Source organism: Leptonychotes weddellii, chromosome 12 (assembly GCF_054177405.1).
Source record: "Leptonychotes weddellii isolate Sample4059 chromosome 12, ASM5417740v2, whole genome shotgun sequence".
Classification (NCBI taxonomy): Eukaryota; Metazoa; Chordata; class Mammalia; order Carnivora; family Phocidae; genus Leptonychotes; species Leptonychotes weddellii.
The window spans coordinates 11,225,060-11,244,999 of NC_138380.1; the positions used below are offsets into that span (position 1 = coordinate 11,225,060).

At 47.2% G+C, this 19,940-nt stretch overlaps 2 protein-coding genes across 6 annotated transcripts in view; one reads left to right on the forward strand and one right to left on the reverse strand.

The window, feature by feature from the left end:
* The window catches only part of DENND11 (DENN domain containing 11), a 30,929-nt gene extending 23,819 nt beyond the window's left edge, over positions 1-7,110 (forward strand). Inside the window, exons 9-10 of one of the 3 annotated variants that reach the window (XR_014139100.1) lie at positions 1,076-2,936; positions 4,416-7,110. Coding sequence is in view for 2 of the 3 variants with exons in the window: in XM_081799982.1 (XP_081656108.1) it covers positions 1,076-1,271 (196 nt within the window). In the remaining variant the exon portion in view is untranslated. Of the gene's footprint in view, positions 1-1,075 lie in introns of all 3 variants that reach the window. The other 2 variants (XM_081799982.1, XM_081799981.1) reach the window with 2 other exon arrangements.
* Positions 7,111-8,994: 1,884 nt separating this feature from the next.
* Positions 8,995-19,940, reverse strand: part of AGK (acylglycerol kinase) — a 77,782-nt gene continuing 66,836 nt past the window's right edge. For all 3 annotated transcript variants that reach the window (XM_081799978.1, XM_081799980.1, XM_081799979.1), the window contains 5 exons: positions 18,910-19,057; positions 18,400-18,497; positions 13,047-13,117; positions 11,055-11,139; positions 8,995-10,001 (listed from right to left, as the gene is read on the reverse strand). In XM_081799978.1, the coding sequence (XP_081656104.1) occupies positions 9,864-10,001; positions 11,055-11,139; positions 13,047-13,117; positions 18,400-18,497; positions 18,910-19,057 (540 nt within the window). In that variant the 3' untranslated portion in view covers positions 8,995-9,863. The remainder of the gene's footprint in view (positions 10,002-11,054; positions 11,140-13,046; positions 13,118-18,399; positions 18,498-18,909; positions 19,058-19,940) is intronic.

Genomic DNA, 19,940 nt, shown 5'->3' on the forward strand with positions numbered 1-19,940 from the left:
TGTGACAGTGTTTGAAATTGAGCAAAGAGCCCGCAGTGTCATCAGGGTCTGAGACATTCCACTGCATCTGAAATTTCTGAGCACTGAGAGCTTCTTTGGGCCCGAGGAGCCTTTGCCAAACCTGAGAGCCCTGCGGGTACAGCTAAAAAGTCCAGACAGTGCATGCCTTTTCTGAATGTGGCTTGTATGTTTACGTAGTACCACAAACCCATAACATTCGAATCGTACTCTGTGTATATCCCACCCCCCCAACCAAAAAAAAAAACACCAAGGATGATGGGGGGCTATGGCGGGATGGGTGCCTACAGCTTCCATGTCGCCGTCACCCCTCTCTCCCAGCCTTGTTGGCCGTGGAACCTCCCCAGGCCTGCCCCAGCTCCTGAGCCCCACCTCTGCTGTGTGCACAGCCAGCAGCAGCCCAGCATGCCCTGCGCCGGCTCAGGCTGGGGGGCCCGGTGCTCAGGCTGGGGGAGCTGGTGGCTCAGGCTGGGGGGCCCGGTGCTCAGGCTGGGGGAGCTGGTGGCTCAGGCTGGGGGGCCCGGTGCTCAGGCTGGGGGAGCTGGTGGCTCAGGCTGGGGGCCGGTTCAGGGCCCTGCTCCATCCCCGCTAAGCCTCGCCCCTGCTGCTGGCTCCAGTGGCCTGTCCCCGGGCTTTGAAGGTGAATTTTAGTTCCTCACGTTCAGTCTTGACCTCAGAACCGCATCATCAAGGGGCTTTGGGGAGTTTTGTTTTTCCTTTCTCTTCCCCTTACAATCGGGAAGCAGAGGAACACGGTATCTATAGTAACCTTCTGCAGGAAAGTTGGGCTTTGGCACTCAGGCCATCACTGGTTCAGAGACTTGGCCAACCATACGGTGATTAACGCCCATGGTTTCTTTGTTAAACTTGGTGTCCCTTTAACAACCCTGGAACTTTGATCCTATTCCCTTATTCTCAGGGGTATTTCTGAGTTTGAAACCATTTAAAATCATCTTACAGCAATGTAGTTTTGGTTCCTCGTGTGTGGATTATTGGGTGACTTGTTTGTTTTGGCTTTTCTGCCCTCCCTTCCCTGTGTCTTATCTGGTGAACGCAGGTTTTTCCTAGAGCAAAACAACCGGATATTTCAGACTTTGCTGGAGGTGTCCGCCAGTCAAGATAAAACCCTGACCGCTGAGCATGCCCGCGGCATGGGTCTAGACCCACAAGGGGACCGGAGCTTTCTGATGGACCTGCTGGAGGCCTACGGCATCGACGTCATGTTGGTCATCGACAACCCCTGTTGCCCATAGGAAGAGTGGGCCAAGGCTGGTGAGCCTCTCTCGCGTGGGGATCTCACGCCGGGCCCCAGAAGACCTCATTTTTTTATTAAGTTGACGCACAGGACTGTGGTTTCTACTTTCCAACAAATGTGATTTTTGCAGTCTCCTTTCTTCCCCTCCTCCCTAGTGGTAAGACGAGACCACCTTGGTTTTATGTCCTGCTTTCGTACGATGTGGGAATCTACCACTTTCTCCCAGAACTGCTGCCTGATTTGGTGATCAGAGCAGATTCTCTCATCTCCTTGTTGAGTGACTTGAGGGGCTGTGGTGAAGGCCATCTGTCACTAGGAGCGGGCCGAGCTCTGCAAACACTGGGGCAGATTCCTCAGAGAGTACCTTGAGGTACTCGAGAATGAGAGAGCTGTCCCGGATGGCCATGGATGTGCATCTCCTGGAGATGGAAGTTAGCTAGACCTCATGACCCTTCAAGGTTCTTCTCCGTTCCGGGAGTTCAGGGTTGGGATCAAATCCCTCTTCCTGTTCACTAGGGCAAACCTGCATCTTCTCTGTTCATGTGGGTAGAGACCTCAGAGAGGAACAAAAGGATGTTTCTGTCGCTAAGGATGAGCTTCTCTGAGGACAGAATGACAGGAAGAGGTTTCTTACCAGCCAGCTGGAAATTCAAGTTGTAGAATGAAGCCTGGAAACTTCCCTCAGAGTAAATTAGTGGTGGCCCCTCCATGTGATACTCCCTTCTTTCCCCGAGTCCCTCTCCTCTAGGGATGGCCCCGGAGCGCGCAAGCAAACTCATTTTACAGTGTAGTTTCCTTGAAGGGCTAACTATCCTCTTGGAGTAATTTTGGTATTTTTAAAGAGTAATGTTTGTTGCTACCAAAGGCAGAGCAGTTGGGGTTCAAACAGGAGAGAGAAGATGTTTCTCCATCTGAGAGTTCTCTGGACACATCACTAGCAGAGCCTCTGGATCAAAACCGAGACTGACTGGATTCCGTAGTCAAGCAAGGATCTGAGCTGGTTACTCCGAGTCCAGAGCAAGACTGTGTACCAGCTTGGAGCCCTCACCGGTTTCTCTTTCGCAGAGATGACATTCCTTGAGCTAAGTAGTTGGGGCCAGATACTAACATGTGTGTCAAGAGAGTGAATTTGACAGTGCCTTCACCCGGGGAAGTGGTTGGAACCCCTGGGTGTCCGTGGTGAGTTCACCTGCATTCCCCTGACATGTTTTGGTCTGAAATGACTCCTGTCGGTCCCTGCCTCTTCTCTTCGGCCGGGCCATTCCAGGGACACCAACTTGGATGAGACAGGAGTAGTTTGAAGCCAGCTCTCGTGAGTAGATTTGAGGTCTTTTTGGCCATAGTTTAGGATTTGGACTTGGGCTCCTGGGTTGTTGGTGACAGTTTCTTCCCTTTGGACCTTCTGCCTGGCTGTGTCTTTGGCCTAGCCATCCACGGATCCACGTCTGTGACCGGGTTCCAGCCGGGCTAATACAGCAGAGAAATAACCTTCGAATGGATGGATCACACGTTTGATCTCAAGACTAGCTTTTTAGGGCTCATTGCTTTATTCAGAAATATTTTCACTGTAGCTCCTTGATACGGGATTCAAGACTAAAGAAATTCACATGGACAGATGTAAATACATCCTGGTTAATCAAAGTAGCATCTTTGATGTAAATATGTAAGTTTGGGCATTGAAATGTAAAGTGTACAACTAATACTTTCCTCCTCCATGTGGGTTTAGCCATCATTTCAGTCAGATGTATTTTTACAAAAGAAGTTTCACCACCTCTTTCCTTGAAGAGCAGCCTTCTCTTGTCTCTGGGGAAGGAGCAGCCTTTCTGGCCTGGGTCAAGTAATGGTGACTTTCCGTGGTGTCTGAAGGCTCAAGGTTTTCGAAGTTGGGGGGGTGGGGTGTGTCTCAAGCAGGGGTAGGGGTGACAGGAAAGGTCGGATTCTCTCGGTGGACGTAGGCCCCCTTCCTCAGGACCCGAGAGGTCTGTTGGAAGATGACTGTCTTTAAGCACTTCTGCGCGCAGACACTTGTGTTTCTGTGGAATTGTAACTCCAGGTCACAAGTACTCGTGTAAAGGTCATAAGGTGAAAATGAGGTTCCGGTATTTTCCTTTGAATGGTGGGTAGGGCTCCGGGCTCCTTGCAGCTCCGCACTCTTCCAGGTGGCTGTATGGCCTCTCCGTGCGGTCCCCTCACACTCGTGCAGGGGGCAGGGGGATGGGCGCCGGGGGGAGTGTACAAGCGAGCCTGGGCTCAGCTGACCCCAGAACAGAACTTCTCCCCCACCCACCCCGTATCGCTTTTAAGAGAGAACCCAAGGACTCTGTCCTTCCCTTGCAGCTTCCCTCTGGGCCAGAAGTCCGGCGCCACTCCCCCTGGCCGGCTGAGCAGCATGCCCGTTGGCTCTGTACTCCCCGTGGTCACTGTTCACCGTCCCCCGAGCGTCTCTTGCCTCGATTGTGATACGGAGCCTCTTGCTTCTGAGGTCACCTTTTGAAGACTTGCTCTGTACCCGACTGTGCTCCCATCCCCCTGCCCTCCCCCGTGTGTCCGGTTAGCAGCCCACTCAGCATCATCTGCTGCCCCTCCACTAAAAGGGGCACGGGGGTGTGGGGTACCTGGCAGGACTCCCCGCGGTGACAGCAGAAGCGAGAAGCTGCACGGACCTGCTTTTCTGCCATTGTTGAACGATTTCCTTAAAAGCCTTCTGCTTTTGTTCAGAAGACATGATGGCAGCCTTCTTTCCTGCCTCATAGGTCCGTAAGCTCTGGAGAGGCAGGGATTCTTACCACGGACTCCTGAAGCAGGGCTGGAAGCCGAGGGTGGAGGAGCTTGACCGATGATCGCCTTCTGCCCCCTCGACTGTTGAACCTCATCCCCCGCCCCCGCCCCCACCCCAGCTGGCTTGGTCCTCCCGAGACCTTGAAGCCTGATCTCATGCCATGCTGTGAGCCATGAGCTCACCTGGAAACACTGCTGACCCGAGACATCTGGGCTGCTGTCGTTTCTGAATTGAGTCTGACAAAAGCCAGGTGGCAAGGTGCCTTATGGGGCCAGGAATCCAGGCTTAGGGTTTATTGGTGTCCAGCAAAATGTGACAGAGGCCTATTAAAGTGGGGTTTGTTTTTTTTTTCCAATTCTGCAGGCTTGGCAGATGGTAATATTCAGCCTTGGAGAAAATGTCCAGTTGTGCTCTGGCGTAGGATTCTCTCTCCAGAAGGAGTCAGAAACGGTAGGATTTATCTCCTACGAGAACCAGAAGTGTGGGCCGGACGATGGTTTAGCATTAACGATGGCTTTCATCAGGCACGAAGCTCTCCTCGGGCCTGGTGTAGATCTGTCCACGGTGCCACCTGGGGCCTCGTCCGGTCCTCAGTCAGGACAGCCATGCACGAGAAGGCACCTGCCCCCCCAACGACTGCCACCCAGCATGGCGGCTCTTCTTCCGTTTGGCCAGGGAACGGGTGCTGAATTCATTGATCATGATAGAAGTCATTGAGCCCAGAATCTGCATCTAGAACTTACCTTGTGTTGTTCCCCGTGAACATCAGGATGGGAATTTTCAGGGTAGCGCAGACCATTCTAAATACCACCTGTGCCGACTCATTTGTCAGCATAACTACCTGGTATTTTCGCCAGAAGATAAAGGTAAAGATGAATCATAGCTGAGTCGCTGTTTTTCATTCCGGTGGCTATGACGATGAACTTGCTATTTGTCTTGATACGCTGAAAGCCTTTCCAACACAATAAAAAGATGAGATTATTCACCTTGAAGCTGAGGCCTGCAGGGAGCCTTCAGTAAAGGGCAGTCGTGAATTAAACTTCGGCGGGGCAGCAGCCCTCTGGATAGAGGCAGGGACCTCAGGGACCTTTTGTTTTCCTTTTTTTCTGAAACTGTATAGCCCAGGGAATGGATTGAGACGCTTTCTCCAAGTCCCTGGACAGATCAGACTTGCAGAGGTAAGGGGGCAGGAGGGTGCTGAATAAATCATAAGGCGATGGTCAGCTTGACCGTGAACTTTGTTTCGTTAGCCTATCAGTTCTGAAACAGGCAAGAAAGTCAACATGGGGACCAACGTGTCATGCAGGGGCTTTCACCTCCCTGTCCGGTTCCTCGCTAGCAGGCTCGGAATCTGTGAGGTCCAGCCCAAGGATCTTTCCAGCGCACCTCTCAGCAAGGCTCCTAGAGCCGGACGCTGCCCTCCGCTGGCCCGACCTGTCCCTTCTCATTTCAGGGAAACCCGTTTCTGATTCAGGTAGGGGAAGAGCAGGAGTCGAGGGCTCCTCTTACTCCTGAGTCGTGGATTTTTGGTATTCCATTCTAAGACTCATATACCTCTGTTCCCAGGAGCTGCTAGAGCACCGAGTGTTGGGAGAAAGGCTGTGAATTAAGTTAATATTTTTCTTATAAGAAATGGGAGTCTATTTTTCTATCGATATTACTGTGTGATGAATGGAGTGTGCAGATGTTGAAAGGGAAGGAGATTTCAAAACTATAAGCCTCGAAATGCGGAAGTTTTGTCATTTGGAAGCAACTGAGACCCCATAAAAGTTTTACTACTTGTTTGTGAGCGTGAATAAGGAGACGGTGCTGTGAAGTATTAACCACACTCTCTAGGAGATGAATGTGATGGTCCTGGGGAGGATGACGCAGTCCCTGACCTTAAGGAAAATTCTTTTACAAAGCATGTAAACGTGATAATGCTGACTAGTGAGCCTCTTACTGGAGCGGTGTGGTTTTATAACCTGGCACTTTAATTCTTTTCTGGAGCCGGAATACAGGGGCAGTTGGATGAAACTGCACATTTAGAAAGGAAGTAAGAATTTTCTAGTGCTTATAAATGATGATGGGGAAATAAAGCCCTTTAGAGTTATCCTAGAAGCTCAGCATAACATGGGCTATTAGCGGTAACATAACCTAAATTCAGAAAATTTATTTACTTACCACGGTAGAAGGATAGGTGTGAATTACTTACGTTGGTTGTAGAATTCAGGTTTAGACTAACGATACATTTACTCTGCTTTTTTGAGGACAGGTGGGGAACACGGGTAGGTTAGGGCCTTAGAAATTAGCCAGGGATGATCCACAAAGTGAAAAATCCACACAGTGGTCACTGAGTTAGCTGGTTGCAAACATATTTCATTGATGTTGGAGTGAAAACTTCCTTAGGCCAAATCAAGCGAAGATAAAAGGAGACAAAAATTTTGAAGGTGGCATCAGGAATAGTTTATATAGGGTGCCCACAAAGACCATCATTAGGAAGGGTATAGATTCTGTGCTCCTGAACAGACTAGGGGTGTAGAGGAAAGCAAAATTAACCCCCTATTTACCCAAGCTTGTTGGCTAAATTTTTTGTTACAGGTCCCGGACATAAACCTTTTCTGAAAAAGGAAGAGTTGTAGCCTTGGAAAATGGTTTTTCTATTTTTTTCCCCCGTTAGGATCAGCATAGCCTCCCTTTCGCCTTAAGTGTCAACCCCCTATTTTGATTAATACCCCAGCATCAGAGTTAGAGCAATAAGAGACACTGAATCTATTTTTGTTTAAATTCTTTACCTCAGAGTATGAAATCAGTAAGACAGTTGATGATTTTACCCTGAATACTGGTGCAGAGAGGTATGTTGTTCTGTTTCGAATGGTAAGAATTTTAATGGCCTAAAGAAAGCTGGGGTTAATCCTGAAGCTAGGAGTAAATGTTTACCTGATTTTGATCTGTGGTACCAGGAACATCCATGTATATCCTGTCTGTCTATCTCTGAGCCAAGTTGTGGGCAGAGAGGTTGCTAGAACTGTATTTCCAGAATATGGTTTTTACAATTAAAATTCACATTTTAACACGAGCACGTGTGCTGCTGTCCTTCCCTGGCCCGAGAGATGGGGTCTGTGCAGGAAGGAGGGGTGGCCCGGGGTAGGAGCAGGACCGGAACGCGGACCTCACAGTGACGACGGAGGCCACCGCCCGGCGCGTCTGGTGCCTGTTCTCCGTAAACCACCTCCAGGTCCGGGGGAGCAGAGCCGGGCCTGACCGCGCCGTCCAGGAGAGCCAGCTCTGCACGCACGCACGCGGCCACATGCTCAAGTTTTAAGGCAGTGCAGGGTAAATTCCTAAGGTCGCTGGCTCTTGTGTTCAAAGCCGGCTTCCCCCTTTCCAAGGTCCGTGACCGCCCGTCTGACGTCCCCTACTTCCTCAGGCTGGGGCAGAACGGAGGGAAACCCTTGCATGCGTAAAGAAAGTGCCAGCACGTCGTACCTACAGCTGTGGGCGCGGACCAGCCACGGCGCTCAGCACACGGCTTGTGTATAGAAAACAGCTGCTGGGCTTTTATTAGAAATCATCCTAGCCTTTGAGTAGAGCCTTGCAGAAGGTTTGTGCGTACGGGAGGTGGGGGGCCCCGGCTCTCCGCATCTCCGCATCCGGGGCCGGGCTGACAAGGCGCCCTCTGCGCTGCACTGTGGCTGTGTCCTTCCCGTGGACGCTGTGCAGCAGGACCGTGGCAAGAACAAGGCCGTGACCGATAAGGAAACCATTGTTCTCGCAGGAGCTAGCCTGAATCAAGAAAGCGAAATCCCCAGCAGGGATCACAGATTTCAAAAGGGATAAAAACAGTGATCTCTTAAATACCCTTCCCCGATCCTACATCCCATTATTTCACTGGGCGGATCAGAATCGCTAAACAGACGCCCCGGTAGCCAGCCGATCAAGGACGAAGCCAGCCAGCTTCTGTGCTGGTCCTTCACAATCTTATCAGAAAACCACGATGGCTCAGGACTCCCCTGGCTCCTGGAGAAACGTTCCCCCTCCCCTCTGTGGGCACTGTGGAGCAGCGCTCCTTCTGCAGGTTCGCACCCACCTGTTTTTGGGCGGTGAAGCACAGCTTGTAAGAATCAGAACCTCTGAAGAATCAGAACTGAACAGGTAAGCCTGGTGGTTTGTGATCTTTCTTCATACGCTTTATAATCCTTCTAAGCATTGGTCTCCACTCTCCAAGGGATTCATGGGCAAGGTATACGCGTACGGTCCGAAAACTGATCTGCCTGGGGAATGAGCCTGTGGCCAAAGCCTGTGAGTTCTGCTTCCCATTCCCCCCCTTCACCCCCATCCTCCCTCCTCATCCATTCTGGGCACTGCCCTCTGGAGTATGGAAACCTCGGGGGCAACCAAACACAGGAAAATCCTGATAGTACTATTAAAAATCAATGATTATAAAGCCTGGCTTACAGATCCTTAGCAAATCAGGTACTTTCTAGTTCTCTGCTTTCAACAAACTAAAGGAAGATCTAATCAAGCTACTAAATTCAAAGAACTGTATGACGTTAGAATTCTTTGTCTTGTCTAATTTAGGTGCTTAGATGTACAAAAAAATGAAACAAGGACTATAAATGCTGTTGAGTCCTGTGTTAATCTTAGCTGTAAATAACGCTCTTGAACTCAAAGTGTTAGTTTTTAATTATCAAAAATTCGCAGTATTGTTTTCATCAGTTGTATTGCAGTAATTATAACAGTTAATCCTGTACTGAGTTAACACTAAAAAATTATTTCCATGTATATTTTTTGTTGGCAAGAAAATAGGGCAAGTGATAAAATTTCAGGCCTGAAAATAGATTACATTACAATAGCATTCTTTGCTGAAAGCGGAATGGAAATACCAAAGAACCTATTGGTTTATGTTTGTAAATGGAGGATAAGTGTCAAATTGCTGTACATTTAAATTGCACCAAATATGTTTAAAAGAGTGATATAACAGTTTTATTTTAAAATAGTATTTACATGACACCAGGAAACACATACTTCGGCAACTCTTAAGTTGATATCTGGAAAGTGAGGGGATACATGATCTTTCAAAATACTTTTAGGGGGTGCATGAGCATAATAGTGGGGGGTATGCTTTACAATGCTGAACAGGTGAGGTTGGGGGACCTCTTAGAATAGAAGCACCTGGGGGAGGGTGCCTGCTTTTTAAAAATGCAGATTCCTGGGCCCCAGCCTGAGTGACCAGGATTGGGGTGGGCCCCAAGCCCATCAGTTTTCAACATGCACCCCCAGGTGGTTCTCATGCAAACCCAGAGTTAAGCACTACCTTAAAAAAATAATACAAACTAGCCATTTACAGTTTTTCAGCCTTGGCTGAAGAGGGAAACACCTCCCCTGTTTTTGGATTGAGGGAAGAACTGAAACAAGCTTAATTTGAATCTGAGCTCAGAAAGTAGCAGCACCCATGGAGAAGCCAAGAAAAAGGACAGCAGCGGCGGGGGGAAGGCCCCGACGGCTGCACGTGTGGGGACGACCGAGGTCAGGCCCTTTCCCAGCGGAGGGGCGGGGGGGGGGGGGCGGGGGGGCGCCTTCTCTCCGGGCTGGGTCGCACCTGAGGCAAACCACCACGGAGGAGGGAGCAAGGCGCACAGCCAAGGCTGAGCATGCGCTAGCGGGAGGCTCGGAGGACGGCGGGGGGAGCACTGCGAGGGCAGGGTACTTGCCATGGAGGTGCCCTGGGGTCCTGTGACAACACTGCGGGGACAGGGGAGGCTTCAGTTCCCTTGTGGTCCCATCCGAGGCCTAAAGTGCAGCGTGGGGGCGGCCGGCTCCCCCGACGGCTCACGGGGCCGCGCTGGGCAGCAGCTGTCCCCTCTTCCTGGGATCGCAGAAGAACTGCAGCTTCCTGGGGAGCAGCTTCACCTCCACGGGCATGGCCTCGTACTCCTCACTGTCAATGCTGAAGGAGCCCCCCGTTCCCTGTGGAGAAGAGGAGAGGAGGGTCTAGCACCTCTGCACCAGGAGCCGCTCACCACGGAGCACAGCATCCTCTCCGAGGACGGAGACGGGCACGGGGCTGCTTCTGGAAATCTCCCAATTCTGCTATCTGCTTTTTGTCTTGGGGGGTGGAGGGGGGCTTCTATTGCCTCCCAGAGTATTTTGGGATTTGAGAAACAAGGCCATAATTTAAAAATACTTACTAGGATACAGGGGTCCTGCCGCACCTTCCAGGAATTCGTTAACATACAATGTTCTAGGACCTTGTCGGCCCTCATCTTAGGAAAGCTGTGATGCCCACTGGATTAGTTTCATGGTTCTTCTTGAGGACTTATTAGCTTTATCCCTCAAGTACAGCAGCATTAATGTTACAGATTCTATAAAACCTTCCATAATTCATGCATTTAGTTCAACATTTGCTATGCTGAAACTACAGGGCCACCCACTCTGGGGGATAGCGTCTGTTTTACTACAGTCCTTTCTGAATACCGTAGGGTAACGGTCCGGAGTCTGCAGAGGCCATCTGTGGTAACTTTCTCCTGAGGCATGACTCCTAGAATAACTATAGAATTTAGATTATATTCCTAACGTTTTCCTCTCTTATATAGGTTATTCTAAGCTTGGCATTTTATACTACAGGAAAACTCAGTGCCATCCCAAAAACGGTTTCCAGATCCTGTGTTTAAAGAAAAAGAAAAGTAGGATCCATGATGAGTATCTGCCAACTAGAGAATTCTCTGTGTCTTACAACACAGTAACCTCTGCACAATGTCCATTCAGAAAAATAAAGGCTCAGGAGATGTAAAGATCACATTATAGAACTGTGGCTTACAAATGCTGGAAATCTTCAGGAGTCCCCTGCTCAGCCCCGGACTCAGAAGGGGATCCTCTCATCTCTTCAAGTATCCCTGAACATCACCCAGAGCCTGGCCAAGTGCTCAGCCCATACCAGGCGCCTAGACATGAGGGTCTGTTCACAGAAAGGAAGACGGACCAAGAATGAACCCGAAGCTGTGGGACGGGAGCCCCACTTACCTCAGGAAGCAGCAGAGTGCACTGGCTGGCCTGGAGACACTCGGTGCCGGCCACACGCAGCTTGGGGTCCCTCACCTTTCTGCTTCTGTCGGTGTAGGAAAAAGCACGTTTGGGCACCAGGGCGGGCAACTGCAGTCCAATCACGAGAGCACAGCCAGTTCTTTTGTTGAGCTTAAACAGACGGACTCATGCTCTGCTGAACCTTGGGTTTTGTGAATAACTTTCCCACAATGATTCTTGCTCAGCAGTGTGATATATTCTAGATTGAGAAGGTTAACTTGCTGTAGAGAACTGTGTGTGAAGTTAAGACCGAGTGATTTTGTACCTAATTCATGGGCTATTAAAAATCCTTTTAAAAATTAGAATGAAAATTTTTTTAGGGAAAGTACTAAACTTGTGTTATTTGGTACTTGTGAGTCTATCATTACTTGAACGAGAAAACATTTTTTATTCTAAAGCAGACATTTCTTTTACATATTACATATGAACAACCAGTTCTTTCTGATTTTCTATATTCATATTAACAGTCTGCTTAGCATACTACTGTCTTTACCTTGGAGTAAAACTATCAGCCTACACACACACACTCCTCATGCACATATATCCTTGGGAGCCAGTCGTGGTCAGTGGAAAGAGTAAAAGCTAATCCAAGTAAATTAGTCCATTCTTTAGCATTAAATGATAACGTTAATTCTTTAGTATATGAAGCTTCAGAGTTTTCTAGAGCAACCTCACAATGTTCTATTCCAGTACCCAGAGGAAACAGACATTACTTAATCTCACTTCCTGCAGAGACCAAAGGTAACCGTGTTCCTGCTGCTGAAGATGACAGCAGTGATGCAGAACATAATGACTCACCTACATTAGGCAACATAATTGGTTTTTCTTTCTATTTTTGGATGTCAGTATTATGAAGGAAATTTGAGTACAGCTGGCCCCGTGGGCCAGACTCTCAATTAAGACAGTGTGAGACTTCTGGCCACTCTCGAGAAAGGAAAGGCTTTCCCTTTCTTCCTTCTACTACAGATACAGCAAGGAAATCAAAGGCTGCAGAATCAGCTATTCAGCATCTGATGAATTTGTACCAAAGGCAAGATCAGCGCAAACCAGTGAAAGACGTTCTGCTGCCCGTGCAGTGCAGATGACGGAGTAGCCATGGAGACCGCGGGGCTACAGCAGAAATGTCTGCTCCCTACGTGGGCACAAGAGGGAGCTCTGAGACAAAGCACCAAACAACCTTGGCTGAGCAGATTACCAGTTGGCATGGCAACACGTGGGCTCCTAGGATGTGCTGAAGCTGGGTGGGGGGGTTAGAGCATTCTTAACCAATAAAACTCCGGCAGAGGTCGGGCTTAACAAATCAGACTGGACTGGAGGATATTTTCTAGTGGAAGAGGGAAAAGCCTGGAGATTGTGCGAAGTACTCCATACCTTTTCAGGTTTTCCATTACTGCCCTGCAAGTGGGGCAAGGTGGTCTGATGTGAGCAGTAACCGAAACAGTGAAGTGCTTCACCGCGAAAAACACTTTGCCACACATCCTCTCATTTGAGACTCAAAAACAATCCTGAGGTAGTTAGATGTGATTACAGTATTCCGTTCCATACACAGAGAAAAGGATCCAGAGACGTTAAAGGATCTGTCCAAGTCGTGAGGCCAGAACATGGCAGAACCGAGATCTGTAGCCAGCAACTGTGACCCTGAAGCCAGAGTTCTGGACACTGGGCCAGGCGCCCATGAATCCTTATTCTCACTGGAAAGGCAGCTTGCCCCCACACTCGGGTTTTTTCCAAAACGAACAGGAAAAGCCAAAGTAGGAGGAGAGGTACATTTTACGTGTCAACCCAAACACTTGAAAGAAAGAGGCTACACAGTCCCCAAACCACAGAAGTCCTCCATTGCGCTCTATCTTAGACTTCATGGGGATCCGGAATAGTACATGCTAGAATATGAACTACTTAACCCGCATTTCCTACAAACCCCAGCCCACTTACCCTATAGTTATGAAGTCTCCTTTGCTGACAGTGTCGGGTTCAATGCAGATGTTCATAAAGTCTTCTTTACTCTGCAAGGTCAAAAAGACTAACACTAATACTCTACATTTTGGCTAATGCAGCCTGTTGTCCTCCTTTAGCCTCAGAGGTTCATATTTTAAAGCTGTTTATTATACAGAGACCTTTACTTTTAGTAACTTAATCTTGAATATATTTCTTTCTTTTTTACATTAAGACCCTACTGAAGTATAATTTACATACCATAAAACTCATCACCTCATCACTGCTTGCTTGTTTGGTTGGGTTTTTTTTGTTTTTTTTTTTTAAGATTTTATTTATTTGACAGAGACAGACATAGCGAGAGCAGGAACACAAGCACGGGGAGTGGGAGAGGGAGAAGCAGGCTCCCCACTGAGCAGGGAGCCCGATGCGGGGCTCTATCCCAGGACCCTGGGATCATGACCTGAGCCGAAGGCAGACGCTTAATGACTGAGCCACCCACGTGCCCCTGTTTGGTTGGTTTTTACTACCCAGATAAGCTAAACAAAAACTCAGGTTTGTCGGAACTCGGAGTAGGAGGTTTGCGAAGCCCCGACACTACTCGTCACAGCTGCTGTGGTCTCTGGGGCTCCCTCCCCGGGGGTCAAGTTCCAGCCCGTCTACCCCAGCCAGCCTCCATCCTCACTGTGCGTCAGCATCACACCACACCTGCTGGATCAGCTTCTTGGTATGCAGAGCCCAAGTATGTGCGGGTTTGTTGGTTTGTTTGGTTAAAGATTTATTTACTTGAGAGAGAGAGAGTGAGCGCAAGTGAGGAGAGGGGCAGGGGAAGAGAATCTTCAAGCAGAGTCCCTGCTGAGCACAGAGCCTGACTCGGGGGGCTCGATCTCACAACCCACGAGATCAAGACCTGAGCTGAAACCACGAGTCAGACGCTTAACAGACGGAGTCACCCAGGTGCCCCCCAAGTATGTGTTTTCAAATGTTCTACGTGCAGTTTTGATATGCAACCCGAGTTGAAGAGCAGCAATCCATTTCTGCCACAGTAAATTTTAAAAACTTCTCATTACCGTCCACCAAAAGCTCTAGAAGAACTGAGCTACAAGGAAGTGGCTGTAAAACCAGACCGGGTCCTTGGAGCACTCCCCCCAGTTTACTACCAGTTAGTGGCTAACAGTACAAACCTGGCTCTCTATAAATCAGAACCAATACTTCTGTGACTGCTTCAAATACAGGTACTGTTTCTTTTTGGACAGGTTCAAAAATCTGTAGCCCCAGGATAATCCATGAGCTGCTGAGAGTGGACAGCCTTTGCCGAAGAGTAAAGAGCACTACCAAAACGCAGCTCGCTCTCTCAGCCTGGAATTACAGAACATACAGGGGATGACTTGGCTCTAAGTTCACCTTTTATGCAGCAACTTACTGAGTGTCAACTACCATAGACTCTACCAGGTGCTTGGGTTACATCAATGAACTAAAAAACTGAGTATTTCTGCTTACAAAGAATTTATCTTCTACTGGGAAGAGTGGAGGGAATAAACAAAAATAAATATATAAAATAAAATCTAACCATAATAATGAGTTATAGAATATATTCGAAGCATGTTAGAATGTATCAGTACAAAAACAGTAAATTAGAGAGAGAGAGAAATGGTAAATTACGAAATATATTAGAAAATAAGTATATTAGTAGAAGTATATGAGAGTTCATTAGAAAAATGAGAGAAAAGAATACAGAAACATCAGATGGTGTGGGTGGCAGGGGTGACATTTTTTTTTTTTTGAAGATTTTATTTATTTGTCAGAGACAGCACAAGCAGGGGGAGTGGCAGGTTCCCGCTGAGCAAGGAGCCCGATGTGGGACTTGATTCCAGGACTCTGCTTAACCGACTGAGCCACCGAGGCATCCCACAATGAAACCTCTCTGTCTACATCAGAAGTCCGACAACGACGCCTGCTATCACTACGTCTCCTGAACACTGTAGTGAGGTCCCGGCCAAGGTAGTAAGGTGAGAGAAAAGATCAGAAGGCTAAGTATTTGAAAGGAAAAACAAAACTTGCACTATTTGCAGTTGATATGATTGAATCTATACAAAATCCAAAGGAATCCATAAAATAAACTTAGTAAGAATTTAGTTATAAGGTTGCTGATTCAGTATAAAAAAAGTCAATTACATGTCCATCTAAATCAAATATTTAAAAACGAAATTTTAAGGATACTATCTACAGTAGCATCAAAAATTAAGATAACCAAGAATATATCCAGCAAAAGGCAAAATATTAGAACTATAAAACCTCACTAAAAGGCATTCCCAGCCTAATGAAGAGCCATGCCACGTTCACGTAACAGAAGAGTCAATATTAGAGAAGTATCATTTTTCCTCAAATTGATCTACAAGTTCAGTGTAATCCCGTGATCAATATAACAGATTTTTATGTGGAACTTAATAAAAGAAACCTTTTAAGGGATTTATAGAGGCCAAAGAGCCAAAAGTAGTCAAGAAACTCTTTAAGAAGAAAAACATAGAGGGACTTACTATAAAACAATGATAATCAAAAGCGTAGTAGTAACAGGTTTAGACGAACAAAGCAACTGAAGAGAGAACCTACAAACACGCCCGTGTACACCTGCTCTCACTGCATAAGAGGGGCTTACTGCAGATGGGGGAGGGGGAGGAAGAGTATGTTCAGTAAACGGTGCTTGGACAACTGGCTTTCTATGGGCAAAGATTATAAGCCTTACCTCCATCATTCGCAAAACTCAATTATAGGTGAAAGTGTTTCTCTTTAAAGTAAAAATAGAATCATGTGATGTATATCACAGCAGCCTGGTTTTTCATTTAACAATATATGATGAATATCTTTCCGTGTCAGTAAACAGAGAACACCTTAAATAAACGTACCAGAATGGATTTAATCAGTCCCCTGGTTCATTTGTTTCACATATTTTGCTATTATAAATACAGAGAACAGAGCTGTACAAGAGATCCTAATTTCCACACATTGCACACCCCTTAAAGCCTCTTTGACTCTGAATGTACTTTTTTAAATGATAAATGAGTTTGGAGCTATCACATGGCAGCTTCATTGTCTTTGAATATTTTCTTGCATTTGCTTTTATTTTTACGAAGAGGTGTGGAAACAGAAAATGAATGTACTGCTCCTTGTGATAAGCGGCACAGAATCTTACACTCTCATAATTGGCACTGAGATCAAAAGCACTCGGCACTCTGCATGTGGCTAATCTGGGGCCACAATCACACCCTCAACCGAACTCCATCCATTCATTGGTATTCCGTCATCAGAGAAAAGAACAATGTAAAAAGAACAAGAACAAAACACTAGAAATACCTATTATCAGAGATGGGGTATAAAAGCAATGTATAATTAGAAATTTCATCTTTCTTTTTGAAATTCCTCTGGAATATAATCTATTTTTTTCAACCTTAATACATTTTCACCAGTGTTTGCAGAATTCCATCATGTAAGAAATAAGGGAATGGCTACACTATGTATGTGTATGCATCTGATTATTCCTGTAGGAGAAATTCCTAGAAATAGAAGCACACCCTGGGCCCTATTAAGTCTGTTTTAGATGCTTCAGAGAGACCAGCAAGACACCATCAAGAAAGGGTGTTCTGATTTACAGTTCCAGCAGAAATGCATTAGCACCCATTTCCCACCCACACTAACACGGCACACCCTAGCATGCTTAATTTAGGACATTTCGTTGTTATTTTAATTTGCATTTCTTTGATGTGAGCACTTTTTCTGGTTCCTGACCTATTACATGCATATAAAAGTATGTAAAATTCTCAGGGCAGTGGCTGGCAGATAGCTTCTATTTGCTGAATATGTACTATTTTTCCATGTTTATTTCCTTTGTGAATTTCTGTTCTTGTCGTGCCTGTTACTTATAGGAGTCCTCTGTCTATTTCTTAAGAGTCTGTTGTAAGGAAAGCTATTAACTCCTGCTGTATCACATTCTTTTTCCCAATCTGTCCTTAAAAATTTTGTTTATAGTTTCTTTAATCGTAAGTAGACAAATGCATCAATATGATTTTTGCCTTAGACACCATGCTTAGAAAGGCCTGGTCCTCCCCTTAGTTTATATTGATAATCACCTCGATTTCACTCTAGTGCTTCATGATTTTCCTAATTTAACTCTTCAACCCAACTAGAACTTAGAAGGTGAAGGGAGCTGTGTTACCCACATGTTATACAATGGACATATGTTACTTTTCTAATTAGAAAACAACTCACTACTCTACTAATGTCAGAGTCGAACTCCGGGCTGCATGCGTACGTTCATCACCACGTTCAAGTCCACATGCAGTTTCCAGACGGACCAGGTCAACTGTGCACAGACGACCTGGATGGGTCCACAGGACAGGGTAACTTTTCTATTCACATTCTTGCTCATACAAACTACTCAGGTTTTTTCTACGGCAGGGATCAGAAAACTCTAGACGGCCAGGGAGTCGGTATTTGGGGATTTGGGGCCAGAGAGCCTGTGGCAACGACTCGACTCTGCCATCAGGACATGAAATCAGCCACAGACAGCACGTATATGGGTGAATGTGGCTGTTCCAAATAAAACTTTTCTTATGGATATTGAAACCTGGATTTCGTATTCTTTCTGTGTATCACAAAAAATTCTTTTCATCTTCTCACAACCATTTGAAAATGTAACATCAATTCTTAGTTTGTGTGCCACCTAAACAAAAATAGGTGGCAGACCAGTTTGTCAATCTCTGCTTTTATTTCGACATTTTTTTGGTGTCCTGTCAATAGGAGCACCATCCAGAACTTTCTGCACTGACAGAAACGTTCTGTATCTGCGCTTTCCAGTACGGCAGCTACTCGCCACATATGGCCTATGGGCACTTGAAATGAATGCTAAATTTTATTTAATTCAAACAGCCACGGGTCTAGCGGCCACCACACTGGACCGTGCCTGTCAGCAGGGCAGACTCTATGTATATGTGTATATATATTTTTTTCTCCTGGGGACCTAAATCCATATACTTAATATAGTCACAAAAATAATGGGTATTCACTCAAGTAAAAGTTCCACAATTTTTTATTCCTGAGACAAAAGGGAGCAGGCTAACTTTTCATTTCTAAAGGCCTTCTGCCCTCAGTTCTCAGAAAGCCTGGTTGCTACCACGAACTGCCCGCCCAGCCTGAAGCTACTGCCTCACTCTGCTGTTCTTCCTTAAACACCACACCACACCCTCTTTTCCCTGATCCTTTCCTCTCTCCCCCAAAAGGGTAAACAGAAAAATACCCAATTAGCGGAAGAGCATGTAGTCCCACAGCAAAGGCTTGGCTAGTAAAAGGGCACGCTCACCGTCAGGTCAAGCTGACTGTTCCGCGTCGTGATGGACAGTTCGATGGTGGACAGCTGCACTTCCTTCCAGGCCTCGGGGCTCGCCTCTTGGGAGAGGGCTGTGTGGGGGATTAGATTCAGGTCAGTGTATCCCGCTAACGTTTCATCACTCCCGCACCAACGGCGAGCTGCTGGCACTCAGCTTGGCCCGGACCCAGGCCTGCCCGCGGACTCTCCACCTCAGTTTTATTTATTTCATAGTTTCTTACACCCAGGACGAAGAGCCAGGCTCAAAATGCAGTCTCTATACCCGAAACATCCCTACCAGAGCAGCCACAGAAACATAAAAGTCAGTCATGGTCTGTCACCAAGGACGCATGCATGGGACAGCGCAGGTTTGGGTCCTGCTGTGTGTGGCACAGGGGCCCTTGAAAGGCTTCTCCTGCACCAGGCAAGCGGCTCACACTGACGTGGGGGCCGCTTTAGGCAGCCCTGCACCGGCCAGGCCTCTGCAGCCAGCATGCGGCTCACCGTCCTGCGGCTGTGCCCAGTATGACGCGAGCCTGCGTAATATTCTCCTGTACAAAGATGGCCGCGGAGGGGTCTCGTCTGCTGCCCTGGGAGGTCTCTCCGTAGGTCCCGTGTACGAGATAGACGCTTGATGTGTCTGAGGCCACTCCTTTCAACGTGAAGAGAGAAAACTTGTCAGGCACACCCAAGGCCAAACCCCGGGAGGAGCTCTGCAGAGGTTAGTGAGCGACCCATGCCTGCCAGAAGGCGAGTCAGTAATCTCACTGAATGGCATGAGCTCTACTCTGGAGCTTGGAATCCTCAAGCTTTCTTTTCCTACTGAAGGCCGATCTTGACAACCATGAACTCAGACTCTAGGTTGTCTTTTACTTCCTGACAGCCCAGTCCAGGCTCATCAGTGTCCACAGGAATAGTTAAAACACCCCCCTACTCACTCAGCCCCCAGCCACCCATTTCCATGGCCACATCCTGGTCCTTCCTGTTACCCAGAACTATTTCATCCTAGAAATCTAAAACCTTGATATCCTACTCTCTAACCACATCCCATATTCTTCTGTTTTGTGGTTTGTTTTTTTTTTTGACTGATTCTTTTGTGCCCAGTATGTCTCTCAGGGTGACCCACTCCCCTGTTCTCAGGCTTCCATGTGGTAAATTACAAAGGAATAACAATTCTGGCTCTTCTCTCTCTCTCTCTCTCCCCCGCCCATGAAAGTGGCTGTCCTGGGGACTCACTGCTTCATCATGCAGTCGGCTTCCTATGGCAGTGTCTGCCCTGAAGGAGATGTTTTAAGGGGATGAATTCAATTTGGAATATTTGGAAATCTGATTGTGACCGCATTATCTAAGCTGTGTCCTTTACTCCTGCTGACATTTATAAAGCTGGTATTTTGATCTCCATCTGCCTGGTTCCTGCATTTGTTTTCATAACTTGGTTCAAACTCAGAAGAGGAAGAGAGGGGTGTTGTTTTTTTTTGGCCCCTGAAGATCCAATCCCACACCAAATTTCCAATCCCATTGAGAATTCCAGTCCC